The 23,170-nt window shown below is 49.4% G+C and overlaps 7 protein-coding genes across 7 annotated transcripts; 5 read left to right on the top strand and 2 right to left on the bottom strand.

The window, feature by feature from the left end:
- Positions 1-1,655: 1,655 nt before the first annotated feature.
- agd3 (putative extracellular serine-rich protein) lies at positions 1,656-4,549 on the top strand. Its single transcript, XM_025659680.1, has 2 exons — positions 1,656-3,969; positions 4,034-4,549. Exons 1-2 carry the CDS (start codon positions 1,822-1,824, stop codon positions 4,298-4,300), a joined length of 2,415 nt encoding a protein of 804 aa, XP_025518603.1. The 5' UTR covers positions 1,656-1,821; the 3' UTR covers positions 4,301-4,549.
- A 3,459-nt stretch (positions 4,550-8,008) lies between these two features.
- Positions 8,009-8,977, top strand: BO85DRAFT_365295 (endo alpha-1,4 polygalactosaminidase; the record flags this gene model as incomplete). Its single annotated transcript, XM_025655734.1, has 1 exon — positions 8,009-8,977. The coding sequence occupies one exon, from the start codon at positions 8,009-8,011 to the stop codon at positions 8,975-8,977; it is 969 nt and encodes a 322-aa protein (XP_025518602.1).
- A 4,839-nt stretch (positions 8,978-13,816) lies between these two features.
- Positions 13,817-14,136, top strand: BO85DRAFT_447243 (uncharacterized protein; the record flags this gene model as incomplete). The annotated part of the gene is made up of 1 exon (XM_025659679.1): positions 13,817-14,136. A coding segment is annotated over exon 1 (161 nt), but the record flags the coding sequence as incomplete, so codon positions are not given.
- A 503-nt stretch (positions 14,137-14,639) lies between these two features.
- Positions 14,640-15,895, bottom strand: BO85DRAFT_485808 (spherulation-specific family 4 protein; the record flags this gene model as incomplete). Its single annotated transcript, XM_025663343.1, has 3 exons — positions 14,640-14,963; positions 15,257-15,614; positions 15,819-15,895. The coding sequence occupies 3 exons, from the start codon at positions 15,893-15,895 to the stop codon at positions 14,640-14,642; spliced, it is 759 nt and encodes a 252-aa protein (XP_025518600.1).
- Positions 15,896-16,857: 962 nt separating this feature from the next.
- BO85DRAFT_235166 (NAD-dependent epimerase/dehydratase family protein) lies at positions 16,858-18,297 on the top strand. Its single transcript, XM_025654801.1, has one exon. It carries the CDS (start codon positions 17,000-17,002, stop codon positions 18,284-18,286), a length of 1,287 nt encoding a protein of 428 aa, XP_025518599.1. The 5' UTR covers positions 16,858-16,999; the 3' UTR covers positions 18,287-18,297.
- A 475-nt stretch (positions 18,298-18,772) lies between these two features.
- BO85DRAFT_235240 (uncharacterized protein) lies at positions 18,773-19,646 on the bottom strand. The gene is made up of 2 exons (XM_025654802.1): positions 19,043-19,646; positions 18,773-18,900 (listed from the first exon to the last, which is right to left on the bottom strand). Exon 1 carries the CDS (start codon positions 19,601-19,603, stop codon positions 19,082-19,084), a length of 522 nt encoding a protein of 173 aa, XP_025518598.1. The 5' UTR covers positions 19,604-19,646; the 3' UTR covers positions 18,773-18,900; positions 19,043-19,081.
- Positions 19,647-20,771: 1,125 nt separating this feature from the next.
- BO85DRAFT_416352 (mitochondrial 54S ribosomal protein mL54) lies at positions 20,772-22,081 on the top strand. Its single transcript, XM_025657728.1, has 2 exons — positions 20,772-21,368; positions 21,439-22,081. The coding sequence occupies exons 1-2, from the start codon at positions 20,891-20,893 to the stop codon at positions 21,687-21,689; spliced, it is 729 nt and encodes a 242-aa protein (XP_025518597.1). The 5' UTR covers positions 20,772-20,890; the 3' UTR covers positions 21,690-22,081.
- Positions 22,082-23,170: the final 1,089 nt, after the last annotated feature.

The raw sequence follows: 23,170 nt of genomic DNA, 5'->3' as shown, positions 1-23,170 counted from the left end.
TTCTGTCTGTCTCCTCTTTCTTTTTCCGCCTGTTTGGGGGTTTCCTTTGGGTCGCATTAGATCGGGACCACTGGGTCTGATGCAATTGGAATGGCCGGTGGCGGACCAACCCAGCACTGGGCAACAAAAATAGCAAGGCCTTCGTCTCAGCTTTCGCAGCTAACTGGCGCTAAGAAGTTTAGGTCTGTTTGACGATGAGTACTACTAGTACTGTCATGTTTAGTTTTAGTCAGTCTCGGGCAGAAGCGATGCCATGAGGGGATAGTGGCAATGGTAATCAATGGCAATGGTGTTGGCCTTTCTGGCGGCCAATCCCGTGGAATACAGAGTTTTGTTTTTATTTTATTTTTATGTCTTTTCACTTCTGGCGTCGGAGCACGCCAGGAGGCTGACAAGCTGATCAAATCAGAAGACTGGGAAAGGGGAGGGTTCCATTCATGGGCAGAGTGGTGGTGGTGGTGGAGGGGGAGACACAGCGGTGCTGGTGACGGGGGAAGTTCTTCCATGCATCGTCATTCGTGTTGCCTATTGGTCTAGGAAGAAGAAAAATTGCTTTTCTTGCTTTGTGGTCTGCTCCTTACATTAGCCCAAGTGGAGAGAGAGAATTGTAGACTCGACTGGACTCGACTCGACTCATGAGAAAGAAAAAAAAAAGGGCAGAAAAGGGAAGGATGGCGGCGGTGGAGAAGAGCACTTGCAGCTATCCAGTTTAGGGCAAGTTCCGTATGCTTACGGAAACATCCCGTTGCCCATGTATCCGAGCCATACCGTATTATACACTCTATGGTTTTACAAAAAGACCACCCGTGTGACATAGATGGAAAGTTTGTATTACCCCTCGGTGTAACAAACACGATGGAGTCACTTTCCCATCTTCACCATCACCTCCGGGCCCTAAACTCAAGTCCATTCCTTCCATGTTCCTGCTGAAGGTTTTCGGGTGTGCCTAGTCGATTGTTTCTACCCCACACCGGTGCTAAAGTCGATCTTTCGGGCTTCCCAAAATCCAACATTCGCCTCAGTCCCCTAAACCCTGAGTAAAAAGGCAAAAGCCACTAAATTTGGACCCTTGGCAACCCTGGTTGGGCCACGCCCTCTGCCTCCCCGTCTGGCTGGCCCGGTGCCACAAAAGTGCGGCCAAGCAACCATGTTGGTGCGCCTCTATGGTTAGCTTGTTTGTAATTTTTTCCCCAATCCTGGCTGAATATGCTATACTAAGCCCAATTCAATTCAGGAACTCGTCCCAGAATGGGGCCCCTCGGTCAGACTTCGGGGGCCAATTTCCACCAGGGCAGTCCGAGCCCCAGGAATGTGAAGACTAGTCACAATCTTGAACATCCATAGAAACCATCCCCCCAGTCCCTTGGAAACCAGGCAAAGCTCTGTCTCGGCCTCGGAATTAGATCCATGAACCAGTCCATCCATGAGGGTTCTAAATCGGAGAGCGGGTCTGCAAGGACCCTCCAAGAGGATGCGGAATCTATGAATCGGGCTGGGTCGTGGAACCCTCGGAGGAGGGGGGGGGGTCGTCCATCGCGACGATTTGGTCAGGCCAAGCAAGTGGAAACGATAGGTTCCCAATTCTCCGTGCGGTTGCTACGCCCATCTGTCCGGGATAAATAGACATACATAATGTGATTGCACGCGCATATGACAGCCCGCTCTTCCTTCTCTCCACAACCGAAGGCGTTCTTCCAGGGGTCCGTTGCTGCAGGTCCACCTCAGTCATTCGTTATCATTCGTCTTCGCTTGCTTGTCCTTCGTTTCTTTTTCCTTAGCGAAGAGGGGGTGGTGCTCAGTGCCTGAGCCGTTCGTATCGCAATGAATACCCTAAAATCATCGATTATCAGTCTCAACTGCTTCCTGGGCTTTATAACTTGCAACACTCCCCCGGGGATTTGGCCACTGAAGCCGACGGTGCTGACCAGTGCATCTTCTGCCTCATCTACTCCTGTCGCTGAAGTCACCGGGCCCACCGCTCCTGGTACTACTTCAGCTGTCCATTCGTTGACCTCCACGACTACTTCTTCTTTCGTTTCCTTCTTGTCCAGCACTAGCTCTGCCCCGTCCAGCTTTGTGACCTCGGTGGCCTCTCCTACCACATTCGTTGATACCTCTGTTAGTGGGTCAGCCAGCGCCCTAAGCAGCAGCACTGCCAGCACTATGTCTGTCAGTCTGAGTCTCAGCTCGAGCATTGTGGCGTCGTCTGCTGTTCCTGCAGCGACGCCCGTCAGCAGCGGCTCCATCGCCGCCAACATCCTGGTAATTGCGCGCGACACTGCCTCTGCAGGCGTGGCATCATCTGGTCTCAATGCCTATGGCATTCCCTTCACTACTCTGGTCGTGCCCCAGTCCGGCACCAGCCTGCCCGCCCTGAACGGCACCGAGGGTGGCAACTTCGCCGGTATTGTGGTTGCCAGTGAAGTCAGCTACAACTACGGCAATGCCACAGGGTACCAGAGTGCTCTCACTACGGACCAATGGAACCAGCTGTATGCCTACCAGCTGGCTTACGGTGTGCGCATGGTGCAGTACGACGTGTATCCGGGCCCTAGTTACGGCGCCAGCGCTGCCGGCGACGGCTGCTGTGCAACCGGGGTCGAACAATTGATGTCGTTCACTGACATCAGCGACTTCCCTACGTCTGGCCTGAAGACCGGCGCTGGTGTGAGTACCAGTGGCCTCTGGCACTATCCTGCCACCGTTTCCAACACCACCTCCACCAAAGAAATCGCTCGTTTTGCCGCCAACTCCGACTCGGGCAGCGAGACCACTGCTGCCGTGATCAACAACTTCGATGGCCGTGAGCAAATGGCCTTCTTCATCTCCTTCGACACCACTTGGAGCGCCACCTCCACCTACCTGCAGCACGCATGGATCACCTGGCTCACCCGCGGCCTGTACGCGGGTTACCGCCGCGTGAACCTGAACACTCAGATCGACGACATGTTCCTGGAAACCGACATCTACAAGCCCAACGGCACCACCTTCCGCATCACGCCGGCCGACCTGGACGGCATTGCTAACTGGCTGCCGGAAATCAATGGCAAGATGAACGCCGGCAGCAACTACTACGTCGAAGTCGGCCACAACGGCAACGGCAACATTGAAGCCGCCGCCGGCGTCTCCGACGAGGGCTACACCACTTGCAATCAGGGCGGCATCGAGTACGACTCGCCCGCCGACACTCCCCTGGAATGGAAGAAGCCCGTGGGGACCGGCACCAACCTTTGGCCCTCCTCTCCCACCACCTACGACTGGTCCGTTGCCTGCACGCAGCTCGACCCTCTCCTCCTCTGGTGGACCAACACTACCAACCAGGACAAGTTCGGTCACATCTCCCACACCTTCACCCACGAGGAGCAAAACAATGCCACCTACTCCGATGTCTACAAGGAAATCTCCTTCAACCAGGCCTGGCTGAAACAAGTCGGCATCTCCTCCGCCAAGCACTTCACTTCCAACGGTATCATCCCTCCCGCCATCACGGGCCTGCACAACGGCGATGCCCTGCGCGCCTGGTGGGAAAACGGCATCACCAATTGCGTCGGTGATAACACGCGCTCTGCCCTCCTGAACCAACAGAATGACATGTGGCCCTACTGGACCAATGAAGCCTCTGACGGTTTCGACGGTATGCAGGTCAACCCGCGCTTCGCCACCCGCATCTACTACAACTGCGATACCCCAGACTGCACGCTGCAGGAATGGATCGACACCTCCGCTGGATCCGGTGACTTTGATAACTTGCTCGCTACGGAGAAGGGCGAAGTCATGCGTCACCTGTTTGGTCTGCACCATGACCCCTACATGTTCCATCAGGCCAATCTGCGTAATGCCGATGTGGACCCCATCACAGTCAACGGCGTCTCGGCCAAGTATTCCATCTTCCAAGCCTGGGTGGAGACCCAGGTGCAGGAATTTGTGCGCTTGGTCGATTGGCCCCTTGTTACCATCAACCATGAAGCTGTACGTCCTCCTCCTCATTCCCCAAATTAATCCAACTTTCAGATGATACTAATACGATGAATAGATGTCCGCCTCCTTCCTGGCCCGCTACACTCGCGACGCCTGCAACTACTCCCTGCGCTACACCATCTCCGACCACAAGATCACGGGCGTCACCCTCTCCGCGACGGATAATACCTGCAATGCTACCATCCCCGTCACTTTCCCCGTGGTGCCGACCAACACGCAGAGCTTCACGACCGAGCAGGTTGGAAGTGATCCGTTGACCGTGTGGGTGCAGCTGTCGGGGTCGCCGGTCAGCTTTACGCTGTCGACGCCGATTGCGCTGTAAGATGAGTTTCTGAATGTTCATAGTATGTGTAATGGATATATTAGATACTAGTCAGTTACTACTTGGTTAGGTATGATATTTTGAATTGAATATATTAGCTATTAGTTAGTTGGGCGGGATGAATACGAGTATGACATAAATACAACTAAAAGAATGGGTATTAAAACAAACAGGTTTCTTTCCTTCTTCCCCCGCTTAGTATCCTAGACTATAACACAGCAAATATAGCAACAATCAATCTAATCCAAACCATTCCAAGTACTCAACCCTGTTATATTCCCCCACACTACTAACATAAAAAAAGACAGGTACGTACATACCCTCTCACATTCCTAATAAGGCATGATGTATCTCTGCAGGGTCTTTTTCTCTACCGGCTATCCATGTTTTGGCAGAAATCAAGAAACCCACACATTCTTGGCGGGGTACAGGAATGTCATTGGACTGGTTTCAGCTGTTTGTTTGCTTCCTCTGTACGTATCCTTAGTACCCTGTAACTAGTACTATTAATACCCTCCAACTACCTCCAACTACCCCATGGGACAACCGATTGCTATTATCTAATGGCATGGCATGACGCCACGAATGTGGCAAAAGTATCGAGTCAATATATTTTACTGTTTTCGATCACATCTCGACTCGAGTAAACAAATAGCCGGATTCATCCGTGAGTAAGTAAGTAGGTGTGTTCTCTCTGTGGCAAATATTGATGGATGGGGGGGGGCTATTGGGGTCATGAGTCTGGTTGGGTAGTAGATCTTGGCGGGACTTTTTCGTTTTGGGTTGGTTTGAGTTTTTGGAGCTAATAGACGAGGAAAGGGGAGGATTGATTTGATCTAGATCGATTGGGTAACTTAATCGGGATCGATTTCGGGTCCGCGCTTTGTTCAGACCATGTTTTTTCTATCCTTTTTCATCGCATGTTTGGTTATCCGTGCTTTCCGATCTGAGACATATTGCTTTGCTTTTTCTCCATTGTCTCTGTCATGGGTATTAGAGGATTATTTTGTGTTATGTTATGTTATGTTATGCACTGCGATGAATCTATCCACACATCTACACAAGAACACTAACAAGGATGGATAGATCAGGGCTTACCTTAACTCCGAACACATCATACGGTGTAGAACGTTGTACATTAGATCATCACACTACTAGTATCTATCCATCCAGCAGAGATACTAGACATGGATGATGAATGAATATAGTCAACTAACTAGGTATGCAACAACTCGTATTCCCCACCTCCATCTCATCATCTACCTACTACGTACTCGGCCCCAAACACTCCTCCTCCTCTTCCTCCGCAGAATACTCAGTAATAATCAACATCCATCCCATCCCATCCGTCCGAATGACACACTAACACAACATGACACGACATCTAAGACATCACATCACGCCAAGCCAAGCAACAGGGGTTATACTCCCGCTCTCGTATTCGGCCTCGGCGAGTTCCCAACATTCATCATCCCCGCCCGCAGTCCTGAATAGCCCTAGTCGAATATCAAACCCGACAGGGGAGTAAGTCTAAGCCGCTTTCCACCCCTTCCCTCCGCATAGTCGGTGGTAATTACTCAATGAGGTGGAGATTTGCTTCTTCTATACTACCATCATCACTACTACTAATACTACTGTCTTTTCGTCTGTGTAAGAGGGAGGAGGACGGGCTTCGCCGTAGCAACCGTCACACACATACCTATATGTCAAGCTTTGACTGACAGATGAATACCTGGATAGCTGGCTAGCTGCCAGGGTCCAGGGGCGATGTGTTGGCGAGGTGTGACTGGTTTGATTTCTTCTGCATGTACTCTCGGGGGAGATGTTGAAGGTATCCCCGTTAGGGTCGGTGAGTACATAGCTTACTAGCTAGCTAGTGAGTCGGCTCCGAGGGGAGGTAAAGTCGAGTCTGGAGTGTGTCTACTAGTCAGGTCAGGTCATAAGATCCATCACATCAGAACAGTGTGCTAGTAGTCCGGAGGAAGTCTTCATTAGGTTAGATAAAAAGATAACTACTTCGTACTAGTCATGCATCGCATCAACATCCCCGCCATGACAACAACGTGGTGAATTGGAGATGACTGGAATGGAATCCCCCCTGCTGGCCAAGCCAAGCCAGCGGGTTTCCCTCCGCCGGCGGTTCTGGCTAGATTCTCTCGACGGGCGAGTCAGGCTGCGGCTCTAGTGCAGAGGCCAAGACGTATACGAGAGAAGAAGTGTCTAAGAGTAGATGTAAGCCGAAGAATCAGAATAGACTAATGTTTGACGATGGCTTAGCGAGCCAGAATAAGACGACTCCGTGGTGTTGCCAAGCCTGGTATCGAAAGTTACGCGGTACAGACGCTCTACACAGCGGAGCGGATTTACAAAACCGCAGTAAATACCATACCACCGTGGCGGTAACGAGGAAAGGATCTTACTGGATCTCGGGAGTTGCGGTTAGTGTCCGAGGACTTCATGGCTGGATGGTTGGATGGATTGATTGGCAAGGTTCCGGCCCGATGGGAGGACAAGAAAGGCCAACGCACAGAATCAAGGGCCCAAAGAAGCAAAAAAAAGGGGGGGAAGAAGCAGCCAGCAGAGCAGAGTTTGTTCTGTTCCTATTACGCTATCAGCCGTTCTGCTTCCGTGAAGTTTCTTCACGGCGGAAAAGAAGGGGGAAACTCTAAACCGGCAACGGCAAGTGAAGACGTCTCGCTTAGCCAGACTCAGAATCATTGCCTTTTGCCTCCAGCGTGTCGCCTAACCCCATCGTCTATTTTGGGGGCGGCAGCACTCAAGAATAGCAACGCCAAGGGTTATACACACACCCAGCGCCAAGTCGGCATTGTCGAGTCGACGAGCTTGTCCTCTATTCCAGGATCACCGTGTTTCAGCTGTTCACTAGCTCCGAAGCCGGAGTGTTCCATGGTTGGCGGTGGAGATGGCTCTGGTGTTTCGAGCATCGAACAACCGTGGAAGCTCCTGAAGAAATCGCAATCTCTGGTTCCCTAATTTGTGGACTGAGCACGGTCGCATCTTGCGATCTCTGTTTATTTTCCGCTTAACTCTTTTGGTAAGCGACCCAAGACTGAGTAGACAGACAGTCAAGTCAGTCAGTCATTCACTCCAAGCCATCCGGCCGAACCCGGTTTGTCCACCAGTCGACGTGAAGCATCCAACGCCAAGTTGATGACCGGACAAGACACCGGCGCCTTGGTAGTTTTATTCTTGGCCAGTTAGGCTCCCGAATTTTCGCCTCTTTGTCTTCCGGCGTTTCCCCTCTCGTAGACTGCCCATCGATTAGGGCAGGGTTGCACAGCTAATGAGAGTGGCGGGACGATTTGCAGGGTCCAGCTGGTTCCCTTCAGGGTCCGACTCTCTCACCACCTCACCACACTGCCTATCATCATCACCAACTTGACGCCCCATCAGTTTCGCTCATATTTGGCAAGCTGTTTCAGACGGCGTGCTGCAATATGAACCGGAGATCCGTGTGACCAGTGAAGCTTCTTTGACTTCGTCTTCAGGCAACTTCATTTCCTCGAGCTGCAATTGCCCTGGTTTGACAGGCAGATCCCGGTCTAGACTCACTGGTGACTAGTGACTGTTTCTGCACTGCGCTCCACCTTTTATTCCCCGTAGCCCCGGATCTTCTTCTTTTCTCTCGCGCGCGCGACATTTTCGCGATTCCTCCTTTGCTCTCGTTCGTGTTCAATCTGCTATACGATGGAGCCAGCCAGTGAGGCCGCCCTCAAGGGCCCTCCCACAAGGGGATGGAAGACGTGGACTTTCAAGAAGAAGCTCCTCATCATCGGAGGGATCATCGGGTTTATCATCGCCCTGGGTATTGGTCTTGGAGTCGGACTGGGTGTTGGATTAGGCGGCGGAGGGGGAGGAGAGGAAGAGGGAGGAGGCGGGGAGACGACGCCGCCCAGTTCAGGCAATTACACCACAGCCAAATGGCAGCCCGCCGTCGGCACTAGCTGGCAGATCGAATTGCTCTATTCTTTGAACGACACCTCCGTCGACGTGGATGTTTACGACATTGACCTGTTCAACAATAACAAGTCTGTAATCAACGATCTGCAAAAGGCCGGCCGTAAAGTCATCTGCTACTTCTCCGCCGGCAGCTACGAGAATTGGCGTCCGGATAAGGACAAGTTCAACTCGGATGATCTGGGCAGCGACCTGGACGGATGGCCCGGCGAGAAATGGATCAACATCAGCTCCCCTCGCATTCGCAATATCATGCTCACGCGCCTGGATCTGGCTCAGAACAAGAGCTGCGACGGGGTGGACCCGGATAATGTCGACGGGTACGACAATGATAACGGGCTGGATCTGACGGAGGCCGATTCGATCAGCTACATGAACTGGATGGCCAATGAGGCCCATGCACGCAACATGTCCATTGGATTGAAGAACGCGGGAGCAATCATCTCGTCGGTCATCAAGAACATGCAATGGAGCGTCAATGAGCAATGCGCGCAGTACGACGAGTGCGACACCTACGCGGCCTTCATCAAGGCAGGGAAGCCCGTCTTCCACATCGAATACCCCAAGGGTGACGACACCAATAACAACCTGTCAGTGAGCTCGAGTGAGAAGTCCAAGGCGTGCAACGCCACTGACTCGGGCAATTTCTCCACGGTGATCAAGAACATGGACCTGGACAATTGGATCGAGATGTGCTAGCAGGGCCGTTTTCAGATGGTTGGAATGTAGGGACTGGAATTTCGTCACACAAGCAAGGGCGCAGGGAGCTTTGATAGCGATATCTTATTGTACTGTAAATGGTTTTGCTACTATTATCTACTATGATGTAATCCAGCATTCGTCTAGAAAGTTTATGATTGATCGTCACTTGTCATATGCAGCACCCACACCTTCTCCCTGGAATACCTAACTACCTGCTTGCTGTCATTGACAACCCCTTTCCTCCCCAAGCAACATCATGCATAGCATACCTGCCATACCTGCCATACCATGCCATCCTCTCACCCGTCTCACTCTTTAGTATCTAGAGACTAGAGTTTAGTGCAACAATAATCGTATCATCTGGAACCAACTCATCCGCCGACAAAAGCCACTTAATCAAACTCAGATCAAGAAAGCGGACGCATTCCATTGCCTGGAATGAATAGATGAATGACACCATCTGACCCCCTCAAAACCTAGTCCTAGTCCTAGTCAAGACACCAGGATCTAGCAGAGCCCAGCCCCGTCCCTTGGCCATCGATCTCGCCATCGCACCGCCCAAAAATCAGAGCAAAGGCCCCCTCTCGGCCCCCCTCCTGCCCCCCGTTGTCTCACGGTCAAACCCACGGCGCCACGCTGGGAACAGACCAGACCACGTTGAGTTGAACGAAGCAAGCGTCTTGGTATTTAATCTAGGTCATGAACCGGCCCGGTCTGGTCTAACAGTCTCGCGCCAATAAGGTATGGCGGTGGAGTAGAACGAAAACAAATGATTAACTACTAGTGATTACTGAATAGTAGGTAGGTGCAACGTGCACCCCTCAGCAACCAGCAATCAATGAGAGTACGTAGTAAGAACCTGATTTCTCTTAGAAATACATAGGGGGAAAAAATTGGGTCTTTCCCCTGGTGCCTTGATATCCGATGAACCCGTGGACCAAACCAGACTTGGGCACATTTTAGTCTAGTTGGTGGTGTGGCGAGTGCTGAAAACGGAGAATTGACCAGCAGCAGACGCCCACTTAACCTATCCAGGATCAGATCCAAAGAGACTAACCAGATACTAAGTAGTGTAGATAGTGGTAGCGGGTTCCACGCTAAACAGACTAGACTAGCAATGGGAATATCTTATTCCAGATTAAGATTATCAATGTAATAAGCGCTAGGCGATTTAGCTTTCCCTTGCTAGAATCTCTCACACGCGTGGAGTGGAGAATAGAATCTGAGCCAGAGAAGAGAGCGAATGGCCAACGCTAAGGGAGACTAAGTAGAATAGTACTAAGGAACTGGATTGTTGTGTCCGAGTGTCCCGAGACTAGTATTGCTCGATACCGGTGGTGATCATTGATACCATATATTTCGGTAACGGTAATTTTCAAACTTACTGGTAATGAATGTGTGGGATCATTCAGTGCCTGGATGTCGTCAAGCTGAATTGACTTTCAACGCCTCTGCCCCTTCCCCTTCCCCTCCCTTCATCCTTTAGCTCACAAAGAAATAGATTAATCTGTCAAAGATTTAACCTTGGGATCAGACTTATCAGGAACTGATATAGCCATGACAACTACAAACACAGACCGCCTTCTACGTAAGTCAAGACTAGTACAACAGTGTAAACACCGACCTGAAAGGGTTACACGGAACAGCCCCCGATACAATATTCAACCAGAAGGACGCAAGGCAAGCAGAAATACCACCAAAATAAAACACACCAAAACCAGCCAACCAGGAAGTCAAAATACAGAAGAAAACGAAAAGTTGCTTCATCCAGATCCTCCCAGAGATAAACTTCACCATCACCCACTTAGCGCCAGGAAGGAGAAGAAAAAAGAAAGGAATCTCGCCGACGGCATTGCTTTTCCCGATTAGCAGCACCACCCGTTCATGTTCCGGAGAAGATGAAGAAAAGAGTGGGAAAGAAAAGAGTAGAGATTTGCCGGGTTCCTGAACCGGACTTTTTTCCACTCATTCCCCACTTTCCAATCCCCATTTGGGCCAAAGATCGCCGGGTGGGCGGTGTGTTGTGGGGCCCAGCAAGAAAATTCAGGAACCATTCTCATTCAACAATTCTCATCTTTGGTTAGTTAGGCTACTTTAGTTAGTGGCTTCACAGTTCACACACACACTTTTCATCCCTTCCATGTTTTTGACGGCGTTCTTCCGTTAGTTAGGTAGGTGAGGTTTAGTTCGCGCCGGAGGTAATTCCCTCCTCTGCATAGTTCATCCCACTTACTTGACACTATCCACCGGTGGTTGACCTTTCCTGGCTAGTTGGGTAAATAATTAGTGAGTTGGTTAGTGAGTAAAAGGGAGCAAATAAACAACGAACGAAAGTCAATGCGCTCGGTAACAACCCGTCAAGATTCTAGATCTCCTCCGTGTGTAATCTACTTGAGTAAGGCGCTGAAATCCAAGCGAGGGCGGATTTCAAATCTTGACCTTACTTACAGAATATTGGGCTGGAAGAACATGGAAGTGTGAGTGAGTGAGTGAGTGGTCTTGGCGTTCTGGTCACCGCTGCGCTCTGATTGGGATTGTTTCTACGAACAGCTGCAGGCGGGCTGTATGCATGCATGCATGCGTTAGCACTAGAAATTACTAACCAGCTAACTAACTACATTGTACTAGCTGGTTAGTGGTTGGGGAATGGACTGGCTTACTTGAAGTGTCAAGTTAGGAGGTAGGTAATAATAGAGTCAATGGCATGATATGATACTCCAAATGTAGCATGTTGAGATGTTAGGGTAGCTTAGTTTAAGCTACTTGACTCAAGCCATCATTCATATTAATTGCATTAGACTTATGTCGCTCTATTATATGCTTATTCGATGACAGTGTGTCGGATAGATTACCTACATGACAGAGTATAGATTAGTTCATTACCCTAAGTAGATAGACAGGTGGACAGGAAGTAGTGTCGGAAATACATTTTAGAGACCCTAGTAGTATACGGACTCCTAAGATAGTAATATCTCAAACAACCGCAGTTCCCGCTTCCCTGATTCATCTAGATAGATGATCCCTTAATCTCGGGAAACCTGACAGCTGAAGCAATAATAGTAATATCGATTCTACTTTTGGCGGCTCATGACTCTGAACCCCACTACCTACTTCTAATAGAGTGCTCGCTCTGTTACAATCATACCATTTTGTAGGAGAGTAGTATTCTGATATATATTTCTCCGTGCGGGAAGAGGAATGTATCATGAATGACCCGGTCATCCATCAATCATTTCTATGCAGTGAAATCAACATCAAGATACACAGCATTCAATCCATGTTATCGACTCGCTCCGCTTGTAGAAACTATCTCCGACCGATCATAATCAATCCATTCCCTGCCGTGGGCAGTTTGTGTTACCTTATGGAAGGGTCGAAGTTCGTGCTAGAGAAGAGGACTAGGGTGTTAGTGAGGGTTTAGTAACCCCACTAAAACTCAATGCTCATCGATCGACATGGCTGACAGACGATCGTCGAGCTTAGCCGAGATCACTCTTTATTACTGTCATGTTGACATTGCTTTACGTCTAGTTGTTTAGGGTTTAATTAGAGGGGGTGAAACGTGGTAGCTGGATTTTTCTCATGAGACCTATACAAAGAAATAGAGGATGATGAATTATGCGGAAGTGTGACAGTTTACGTAGGAAGTAGAGAGTTGCTATTACTGGGAAGGAAACTTAACTCCGGATGCGATGTAACGAGAGTCATCCTACCAGATCATGTATTAACCAGTAAGTTGTGGTAGTAGATAGTATCTGTGTAATGAGCCAGTGGCAACCCTGCCAAGTAATACATACCTACAGTACCAATGCACCCAACCCATCGCACTCATCTCATCTCATCTCATCATCAACATATCATACAATTAATCTACACATGTAGTAATCAAAAATCCAACTTCTACCCAACCCCCCCCCTCCCCTCAAGCCCAACCGATCGATCCAAAAATAACCTAAACATAACATGTATGTCTGACAAGGGGGCAGGGGGAACGGGACAGGGGGGACGGGGGTGCAGTTTTCCAAGACCCGCGAACGGAACATTTCTGGCCCCTCCCAGCGCGAGGAGATTCAGCCACAATATGCAGGGCACTTGATATGTATGTGTATGTTATTATGCGGTGCACCCATGGCGTCCACATACATACATACATACATAGTAAACATATCTGTTTATTCCATTGAAACGAAGATAATGATGATGGGAACGGAGTAATCCGACAACATACATACATACATACATAACATACCTTACTTAGATGACGGTGTGACAGCATGGAGTTATTTTTACCATTTTTTATGTTTACGTGAAACATCACTACTATCACTAGACACCAACTAGAAGCGGGACATACATCCTACGGAATCCGAAGTCCCGACAGATAGAGATGGATGGATGGATGGATCAATCAGATGTCTGTTAGTGATGCAGGTCTCGGAAAAACTCAATCAATGCATACATCCATCCATTCTTATTCCTTCTTCTTCCTGCTACTGATCACATACCTACAGTAGCATCCATCTTAACCAACTAGGTAACTCTCAAATGATAGGTAATAATATACCCCGTAGCTATCTACCGAATACGAAGGAAGGATGTCGGTAGGTAGGGTCCTCCAAGCCCTAACCATGCCATGCCATGCCATGCCACTTGCCTCGAGGAGAGATCAATTCCTATTAGTAGATGATCCAAGACATGCAGCAAGTTAGCCCGGAGGTCTGATCATCTGTTGCTTCCTTAGTATTTCTTTTTTCTTACTGTGCGCATGTAGAAAACATCTCATATCATCTCATGCCACTCTTCGTATAGAAGAAGCACCTAATCAATTTTATCACGATCATATACGACTGGCATAGTAATTACCTAATGATCCCAGAGATTCGGAATACTCAGTCTTCCATGAACCTTACCTATCTACTCATGTACCTAATTACACATCTTTATGCAGCATGCAGCATGCATTGTACCTACTTACCACAACTCATCCAACTATCAATCCCTACCTCATCCGAACCAAAAATAAATAAATAAATAAATAAATAAATAAATAAATAAAATAAAATAGAATAGAATAAAACATAAAAAGAAGGAAAAGAAAGGAAAAAGCTAATGATCTAACCGATGAGATCATCCATATCCACTTACCTCTGACTCGTGGTTAGCCCTGTTTGACCATGATACAAGGTGGGCAATGGCAGACTTTTCTGGACTGGTTTGGTCAGTGGGGCTGGAATTCGGTAGTGGCTCTGAATCGGATCGGGGACCGCGGAGAATGAAATTTACGGGTGGGTAATGGCCCCACTATGGATGTGTTGTAAAGGAAACTAACCATGTACCTTGTTTGAAGAGGGGGAAATGGATGTATCTTTCCTTGGAAGATGGAAAAGAAGATAGTCTACCACTGGGTTTAGAAGTCTCGGAGCTAGTTAGTTAGTTAGCTTCTTTGTTTCTGCCTGAGCTAAACCTCTGGAGGAATGCCTTGGAATTGGCGCAATAGATCCCGAATTCAGTTACACTGGTGTCATCGTCTGCAACCATTGGATACAAGTTGGACGAAAAAGTCCTCTCATCCCTTTCACTTCAATAATCACATCTTTTATCGTATACGTCATAAATACTGTATATACCAAGAAATAATATGCACCAGGCATCTGCCACCTCACGATCGTGCCATTAGTTCCACAAATTCCTCCCATTGGCTTCCAAAGCTCGCATAATAATCTGTATCCAGATGAGTGATGAAAATCTCATCTGCGACCTTGCGCACTTGCTTCACCAGGTCTCGGAATTTGTGCCCTTCCACGCTGTCCGGCACCGAGTGGACCACGGCGCACAGCTGGCTGCGAGTACAATTCGGGATCTCCTTAAACAGCTTAGCCCCTTGACGCTCCAAGAACGTCTCGTAGGTTGCCTCAAAGACCACAGTCGAATCAGCCGTCGGCAAGTAGCGGGCATCAGGAATCGTGCCGGGATTGTGGACGACCTGGTTGAGGGGGTCTCGTTAGCATGGAAAACTCTGGCCAATGGTGGGCGTCCATCCAGATCTATCCGGACGATCCAAACGACGGCTCTGAGTTAGAATGGTCGGCAGGAACAGGCGCCAGAGAACAGAAGCTCCAAAAAAAGTAAAAAAGGACCATGCATTGAGGGGGCAGCAAAAGGCAATGATCCAGTGGGCGGAAATGCCAGCTGCCGAAGTTTGGTAATCGTGTAAATTACCCGGCGTTACCACTAGTAATGAAATAATGAAAATACGGGAGAGACTTCTGCACGTACATAATGGTCCGGACCCAGGCCGGCGGTCGTCCTCACGACAGCAGTCAGATCTTGGAGGTAGGCCAAGGTATTGTTTTCGTATTGCTGGGGGGTTTCGTCGAAAAATATACCCCGAACCGCTAGATTGGGGTTCGAACTGTTGGTCGGCCACGCCGCATAGGTCTCAATGTCCCGCCGCACCAACGAGAAGTTGCGCTGCGCGTACGTGGTAGCAACATAGCCCAGGAGGCGCACATTGCCATAAGATGCCAGCTTGGGTATCTCTCGTGTGTAATTGCCATCGGGCAAGGCGTTGGGCCCTGGACCACTACCAGGATTGACCACGACGGTGAAGTTGACATCGGGATGAGAAGAGATCCTGTGGCGTTCAGCTGCGTCCTTCGTACATCAGGGTTACTTGTATCGTGCCGCGGGACATCCGGTGGCTGACAGATAGCGTGGGCATGGACTGAGAGTACAATGTGGTTGGCGGGGGGAAGGGGAAGGGGGAGGGGGTTTAACATTTGGCGAGGGCTTGTTGAGATATGGGGAAGGGGACAACAAAAGGAAAAGTAGCACCTACACCTTCTCTAAGGGATCCCATGCTCCCGGTGCAGGGTAGACGTAGAGCGGTACGAAAATTGACGCTTTAGGGCCCATGGTGAATTTGTGTAGGGTCAACACCACTGCTGGTGGTATGACGACGGCGAGAAGGGCAATGAATACAAGGATTGCCAGAATGAGTCGCGAGCGCCGACTTTGCAGGCAGCGCCGGTCTCTCACGTGTTCCCCTTGCCCCATTCTGCTGGCTTTGAGAAGCTAACGATGTAATTCGAAACCGTGCGCGCCAAATTTCGGGGGGTCGAAACGAGCTAGCAAGTGGGCTCCCTTTGGCCATAGCGGATTTGGACCAGAGTCGGCCGGGAGACTAACAATTAAGTAGTCATCAGCGTTTCCAAGCCTGTTCGCTGTTGGATAATGCGAGGTTAAACAATTGTAAGGAGGGCAGTGGAAAATTAAAAAAAAAGTCGAAAGTAAGAGTATGGATGCGGCGCGCCCAAAATAGAGCGGGGCAGGGTTTCGACCATGCATCAGGTCTCGGATTAGCTGGAGAGAACAATTTCTCTTTTCCCTGGTCGAGAGCGCCTTCTCGTACCAATTGTACATCCTGCAGCTCCAGTGGAGGCGACCAGAGTTCGTTCGATGCCTACCCCCCAGCGGAGGCGAAATCCGTTTTCGATGACCCAGTAAGCCTTCTAGGCCCCGTTCTCATACCGAAGCAGCAACCGCTGACAACATCGTCCACTCTCTTTATATTTGCTTTTTCTCCTTCTAGTTTCGCTCGTTTCTTTTTCCATTCTTTCCTTTTCCCTGTGCCTTTTCGTCTTTTTTCAGAAGCCAGCCTTCCATATATTTCTTTTTGTCGCCGGTTTTGCATTTTACTGCATCCATTCGCTTATTCTGGTTATGATTCGTTGTAAATAAGCAAGTCACGGATCACGATATCTTCGCCTGACCTAGCGGGCCAGAGACAGCGGTTACATCGGCGCGCAAGTGGGAGGGCCTGTTGCTCGTTTTGAGGAAAAATATAAGATTTGGGAAACTCCTTTCTTTGGGTATCCCGTTCAAAGCCGAGTCACCTGCGGTCGTTAAATTCTCGTGGGGAGAATAATATCTTTCTTTCGTTTCCTTGTTCTTGTTTGTCCAAGTGTTTCTTGTCCGCATCGCCCCCAAACGGTGCCTCATCCTTCGACCCTATCAGTTATGGAGAGCCCTCGACAGTCCGATGCAAGCACTCCTGTGGAGCCTTGCTCCCCTGGTTGTGTGGACACTCCGGCGACGCAATCTTCCGTGTTGTTTGATGGCAACCTGGAAGAATTGCTGCGCAACTTTCCCCTCGATCAGTACATCCTCGTCACAGGGGGTCTCGGGTTCATCGGCAGTCACACAACATTGGAGCTACTCAAGGCCGGCTATAATGTAATTGTGATCGACAATCTCAGCAACTCTTTCCAGAGTGTCTTCGACCGCATCAGGCAACTGGCGGCAAAGTACCATGACGAGCAGGGGACGTGCATGCCGTCGTTGCAGCTCCACGCCCATGATTTCCGGGATGTTGCTGCTCTTAGAGGCCTTCTTGAGCAGTATCAGATCCAATCCAGATGGGGTACTCCCAAGTCCAGGATTGGAGGCGTCATTCACTTTGCCGCTTATAAGGCCGTGGAAGAGAGTATCAAGAATCCTTTGAAGTATTACGCGAACAATGTTAGTGGCCTCATCGACTTTGCCACGACTTTGGGAGAATTTGGCATCAAAACTTTCATCTTCTCCTCCTCCGCCACCGTGTACGGAACCTTGGCAACATCTGGTCTTCCCTTGAAGGAAGAACTCTGTGTCCATAAAGAAGAGGTCTACAGTGATCAAGACGGTCAGGAGCAAACCGTCAGGCCTGGTTGCACGGGTATTACGAACCCGTATGGGCGCACCAAATGGATCTGTGAAGCGATATTAGCGGACCTTGCCGCCTCTGATCCAGAATGGACCATTGTAGCTCTACGCTATTTCAACCCTATAGGATGTGACGAGTCTGGGCTCCTTGGAGAGGATCCCAGGCAGACGCCCACGAACCTTCTCCCGGTTGTCGTAAAGGTTATGACCGGACAGTATAAGGAGCTGCAGATGTTTGGCACCGACTGGGACACCGAAGATGGCACTGCAGTTCGCGACTTCATCCATGTCACCGATCTTGCTAGGGGGCACATTGCTGCACTCAACGCCGCCAACGGTGGAAAGCTCGTTGAGAACTTCCGTACCTTCAACCTGGGAACCGGCCGAGGCCACTCCGTGATGGAAGTGGTCAACACAATGGAAGCAGTGTCTTCCAAGCCTATCCCGAGAAAGGCTGCTGGTCGCCGCGCTGGCGATGTTGGCTCCTGTGTCGCTGTGGCCACAAGGTCGCAGGACGAGCTTGAGTGGAAGACCGAAAAGTCCCTGAAGGATGCTTGCGTGAGCTTATGCAATTTCCTCAATGTTAGCGGTCTGTCCTCTTAGGCCGTATGCTTGTTTTCTGTTCATCATTGGCGCTTGGCGTGATTATATCTTCTTCCCATGTCTCTTCCTCTCTTCAGGGGGAGCCCAAAATCAGGCTCCAGTCCTGACAGCATTATTGTTTTTCTTATATCCATTTCGCTTTCGTTGCACTTTGGAATCTCGGCAGGTTCATAGTACCCTGTGGTTTTTGCATGATAGATTCGGGTCCCCCACTTATGTCCATCCCCATAATGCATAGTGTATGTGTCATTGTACAATCTCATTCTTAACCCATTTTGAAGCCATTATTGTTCTTGTAATTCAAACTAGCAAATCACTCATGTTAGTAAATTCAGTGTAAGCATCTTAATTATTGCGATTCAGATTGCCTCACCCAGCATAGGTTGATCGAAAACTGTCATCTGTAAAGACGGGTTACAGGAGGCTTGCAGCATGGATGAGCTGTCACTCTAAAGGTAGAAGTGATGGCACTGTCCAAGATGTGCAAGATGTAGTTGAGCCCAAGGGCCCTCTAGTATGAAATCCGAGAGGTAAGAGGCGGGGGAGTGTCGAAAGACAGATCAAACAAGAAGGCGTCCCGGAGGAAGCTTAGTCACGCTGACCATCTTACCCCTCTGCGACTCATCAGCGATTCATTTCTTTGTCTACCAATAGATCATTTATCTGAATAGATTTGGAGACAGAAAAGCATATGCAATAGCGAACCCAAAAGTCGCCGGTGCTGAGGAGCTAAATATTCCGCATGGAGGGTCATACGTGCAGAGAGACAGGAGACAACTAGCGCTGATGAGAGGTTCAAACAAGTCGCGAACACCCTGTCAGACAGCGATATCTGGATGATTGAGTGATTGCGCAGCTTGCCTTAGTCGATTCTGCAGCTACCAGTAGCATGCTCCGTTTGATGTGTGCACAGACGTTGATCCAACGCCACTGTTTGAAGGGCAGTCTGCATGCGTGAACTTGTGGAATAGCACAAGCTTTCGAAGACAAACCGATGATGTACCTACTACTGCAGTGCTCTGTGAGCCTGGATCTCTTTGCGTCTCGAGTGGCCGGGGTATATTTCTGCCTACGGGGTAGGCAGCGGGAATGGCGCCAACATTGAAATATATCTGATGATCCGGTATAGGGCAGGGTTGACCGTGTTGCTACAACATGTAGTCCGATTGCCAAACTGAGGTTTACAATAGGCTTTGATAGGCTTGATCGTTCACGAAAAGCTGCTGACTCGGTATTGCTATGATAGGAGATGCGACTGAAATTAGGGAAAGATGTACGTAAATAGAGTAGGACATATTGGGTCAGTCCTGTACACATGCATAAAGATTTATTCAATGTGAGTTGCTACCCTACTTAAGGCCGAACACCATGCCCTAAATTATAACGTGCTGATTTGTTGACTGTCTGCTAGCCGAGTGGTTACTACTTGGTATATGTCTTCATCATGCCGAAGCAAGCATGAACTTGGTATCTTCAATCATTTCGAGAATCTTATACTTGGATATGCAAGCACAGATGGGATTAATTCGGAATGATATTTTCTGGTTCAACAATGGAGCCAGAGAACCCGGGTATTAAGTTGAAGGTCTGGAGGTATTGAGGGCTAACGGAAGTCAATATATATATGCATACTGCTCTCTCAAAAGTACAGCGTAGATGCATTGTTTACACGCAGATATAAGGCCTGAAATTGTGGAATTGCAGTCAGAGAATGATGCAAAACAGAATTCTTCTACGATTCCCACGGGGAGTACTAAAGGCATAACCAGAAGCTGAGCTTGTTTCCCAAACGGGTAATTGTAAACTATTCACATCGGATACTTGTTGCCTCAGGCCTCACTATTCGGAATCAATATCACGTGATAGAGACCTTCAGGAACAGGTACAATAGATGGTTTCTCAATCGAGTGTCTTTGCTATAGTCCAAAACGAAGCTAATATGAATTCGTCCCCCAGATAAATGGTCACAACTTCTTCAAAGATTGTTGTATTCACCTTTGGCACACCTTGAAGCCACGTGATGTTTGATTTTCTCGTAATATTAGCAATATCATGCGAACAAAATGCTGAGGCAAATTTGGAATACAAGACGCTCCACCCATCTAAAAGCAGAAATCAAATAATCTATGCGATCTTTTACTTGCGGTCAGCTAATCTCCTAAAGTAGAACCATGAAGACATTCTTGACGTGAATCTCTCAGCATATCCATTCGGATCACGTGATACTTCACTCATGACCGGAGCACGCGCAGTGGCATCTGTGACACCTTTGACTTGAAGTGCCCGCTTGCCCAATTTTGTATTGATCATATCTCCCAGACTTGTATTCGCTAGTTATTTTCGGAAAAAGAGAGGTCACAGGAGACAGTATAAGCGTGGGCAACAGGTGAATGTGGTCCTACACAGCATGAGCACGTGACCGTACCTCCGGCTTGGCATCAAATTCCCGCCGCAGTTTTCTCGACAACTGCTCCGCGTCGGCCATCATACTTTGATCTCCAGCACTACCCTGATTCAAAAGCTGGCTGGGACTTGACCGCGGCAGTCATTTCGATTTATTTCAATTATACCCCATTCTTCACAAAACAACACAAGCACGCCACAATGATCTGCCAACGGTGCCGCACTGGTATCTTGTCCCGGCTACAGCAGCCCCAGACCGTTACGCTGTCTATCCCGTCACGCGCACGCCAATTTCCCATTCAGCGAAGCCAATTCCGCAACTACAGTGATGGAAAGCCTACCGTATCGGCTACTCCCCCTCCGCCCACCCCTCGTCAGCCTGCCGGTGCCGATATCACGATCCCGTCGGCCGTGTCGTCCGCCACCCCTGGCGTGTCCCAACCATTGAGCACCCCGGAGGGTGTTCACGCTGATGTCAACCCCGAGAAGCCCAAGAAGGCTGCCGTGGAACGTCCCCCGAGCTCTTGCGCTGCTGGCCAGAAGATGAACGGACTCAACTACTTTAAGAACAAGCCCGACGTTGTGGCCCTGGAGGATGCGGAATACCCCGAATGGCTGTGGTCGTTGTTGGACGACTCCAAGAAGAACAAGACCGCAACGGGCGGTGTTGACCCCAGCAGTATGGAGCCCGTCATTGATAGAGTAGTGTTGTTTCCGTGTGATGGTCCGCTAATTTTGTTATCCTATAGCCTTGAACAAGAAGCAGCGCAAGCGCTACGAGAAGAAGATGGCCGCTCGTGCCGCGACCCTGCCTCCCCAGATCCCCATCCACCATCACGCTACCGATATTACCCCTGCTGCATACAACGCCGATGCTATCCCCGCGGACGTGCTCGAAGCGGCTGCCGAGAGTCTCGACAAGCGTACCGAAATCAGACGGAGTGCCAGAGAGGCGCGGAGAAAGGGTATCCGGGAGGACAACTTCTTGCGCGGTCTCTAAATTCTTTGCAGCAATTGGCGATTTGCTTGGGGGGAGGTCTTTGCTGGATGGGGTTGCAACATGTTGGCTATGTACAGTGGTGGTGGCTGACGAGTGTAGAAATGCTTTTGTGGGATATGTTCAATGTATTCTATGCGACTTGTACTCATATTGATTCACCAGATCAGGCGCTGAATGGACTTTACTTTCGACATACAACTGAGACTTACGACCTCTTTCCACCTTGGATTTTGTCAATCAGTACTAAACCCAGACATCCAAGGACTCATCTGTCATCAGAGTCGCATATGATTACCAGGATCCATGGCCTGTGTATGTCTTAACACTTGACCGTAATTGAGATTACAACCACGGTCAGCCTGTCTTGAAGCGTCTCTCTCCTTGTTTGTCTCCAAATCTTAGACAGTGTTCCTATGGGACGCTATCAAAAGCGCATACAGACTTCAGATTTATTCAGCGCTAGGATTGAGCACTGATCCGATGACCCCAGCATTCGCGACAAGGTAGATTGTACGTAGGCGGTTGCTAGAAATCTCGATAGAGCTCCAGAAACTCAACGCCGGGAGGGAAATACAGCGGCCAGCCGAGGTAATGCGTCAGAGGCAGGCTCCACTGTTGCCGGGATTACTGGTAAGAGTCCAGCATCGAGTAGAAAGGTTATATGGGATAATATCTGGTACCTGGATCAGTAGTTGTGGTCAAAAATTTTGACCCATCAATAAGTTGTGGCATATGCGGACCACGGTCGCATGTATTTTTTTTTGCAGCTTAACCGGAAGCGGGGTGGGGGAAATTTCGATCTCAGCCTTATGGACTGTGGAGATCTCAAGATGCACCCGTTGGTTAGATCCGATCTTATTCAGGGGACAAGCTTAATCGATCTTCTGCCTCATCATGTTGACTTGACTGTCTGGGACACAATGTTGGAAGTAGAAAGAAAGATTATCTGGTCCCGAACGGATATAGTAAGCTCTGGTACCTGAGGCAGGATATTGATGACATCACCGATCCATAGAATTCTTGGAGAAGGACTGATGAATGGCTTTGTTCTGTTCTGTTCTTCCGGCGTGACGCAGCTTCGCTTTCATCGCTGCCCAGCGTTGAACTTGCGCTCGGCTTACCTCAGAGATGATATCCACAGCGAAAGGCAAGAAGAGAGCGATCTCGTGTTTTGCACTTGACTTCATTCCAACAAATTGACAAGGCCTGCCCCGCAGTGGAATTGAATTGGAATCACTCACCTTCCCAGCAACTTGTCACTGCCTGGGGACTACGAGAGAGTATGTATGCCTGGGAACCCCTGAATCGGAACAGGCCAGGATCCATCTCAGCCTCTCCCACTCTCCTCCACCAGCTCAGCAGCCTATGAAGTGTTGCAGATGATACAGTCACCGCCAACGAGCCCGTCCAAGTGTCCACGCGGATGTGGAGCTGGTTAAAACTCAGCCAACAACGAAACAACACCTCTCTTCCCCTTCTCC

This window comes from Aspergillus piperis (assembly GCF_003184755.1).
Source record: "Aspergillus piperis CBS 112811 unplaced genomic scaffold BO85scaffold_4, whole genome shotgun sequence".
In the NCBI taxonomy this organism is placed as follows: Eukaryota; Fungi; Ascomycota; class Eurotiomycetes; order Eurotiales; family Aspergillaceae; genus Aspergillus; species Aspergillus piperis.
The sequence above is the reverse complement of the archived record's forward strand: the minus strand, read 5'-3'. Positions and strand labels throughout refer to the sequence as shown.

Excerpts from the sequence above, each read along its gene's own strand:
- BO85DRAFT_416352 (XM_025657728.1), top strand. The coding sequence starts at position 20,891 with ATGATCTGCCAACGGTGCCGCACTGGTATCTTGTCCCGGCTACAGCAG. Across the intron at positions 21,369-21,438 it reads GGGCGGTGTTGACCCCAGCA|CCTTGAACAAGAAGCAGCGC; the intron begins GTATGGAGCCCG and ends GTTATCCTATAG.
- BO85DRAFT_235166 (XM_025654801.1), top strand. The coding sequence starts at position 17,000 with ATGGAGAGCCCTCGACAGTCCGATGCAAGCACTCCTGTGGAGCCTTGC.
- BO85DRAFT_235240 (XM_025654802.1), bottom strand. The coding sequence starts at position 19,603 with ATGTGTACAGGACTGACCCAATATGTCCTACTCTATTTACGTACATCT.
- agd3 (XM_025659680.1), top strand. The coding sequence starts at position 1,822 with ATGAATACCCTAAAATCATCGATTATCAGTCTCAACTGCTTCCTGGGC. Across the intron at positions 3,970-4,033 it reads TTACCATCAACCATGAAGCT|ATGTCCGCCTCCTTCCTGGC; the intron begins GTACGTCCTCCT and ends TACGATGAATAG.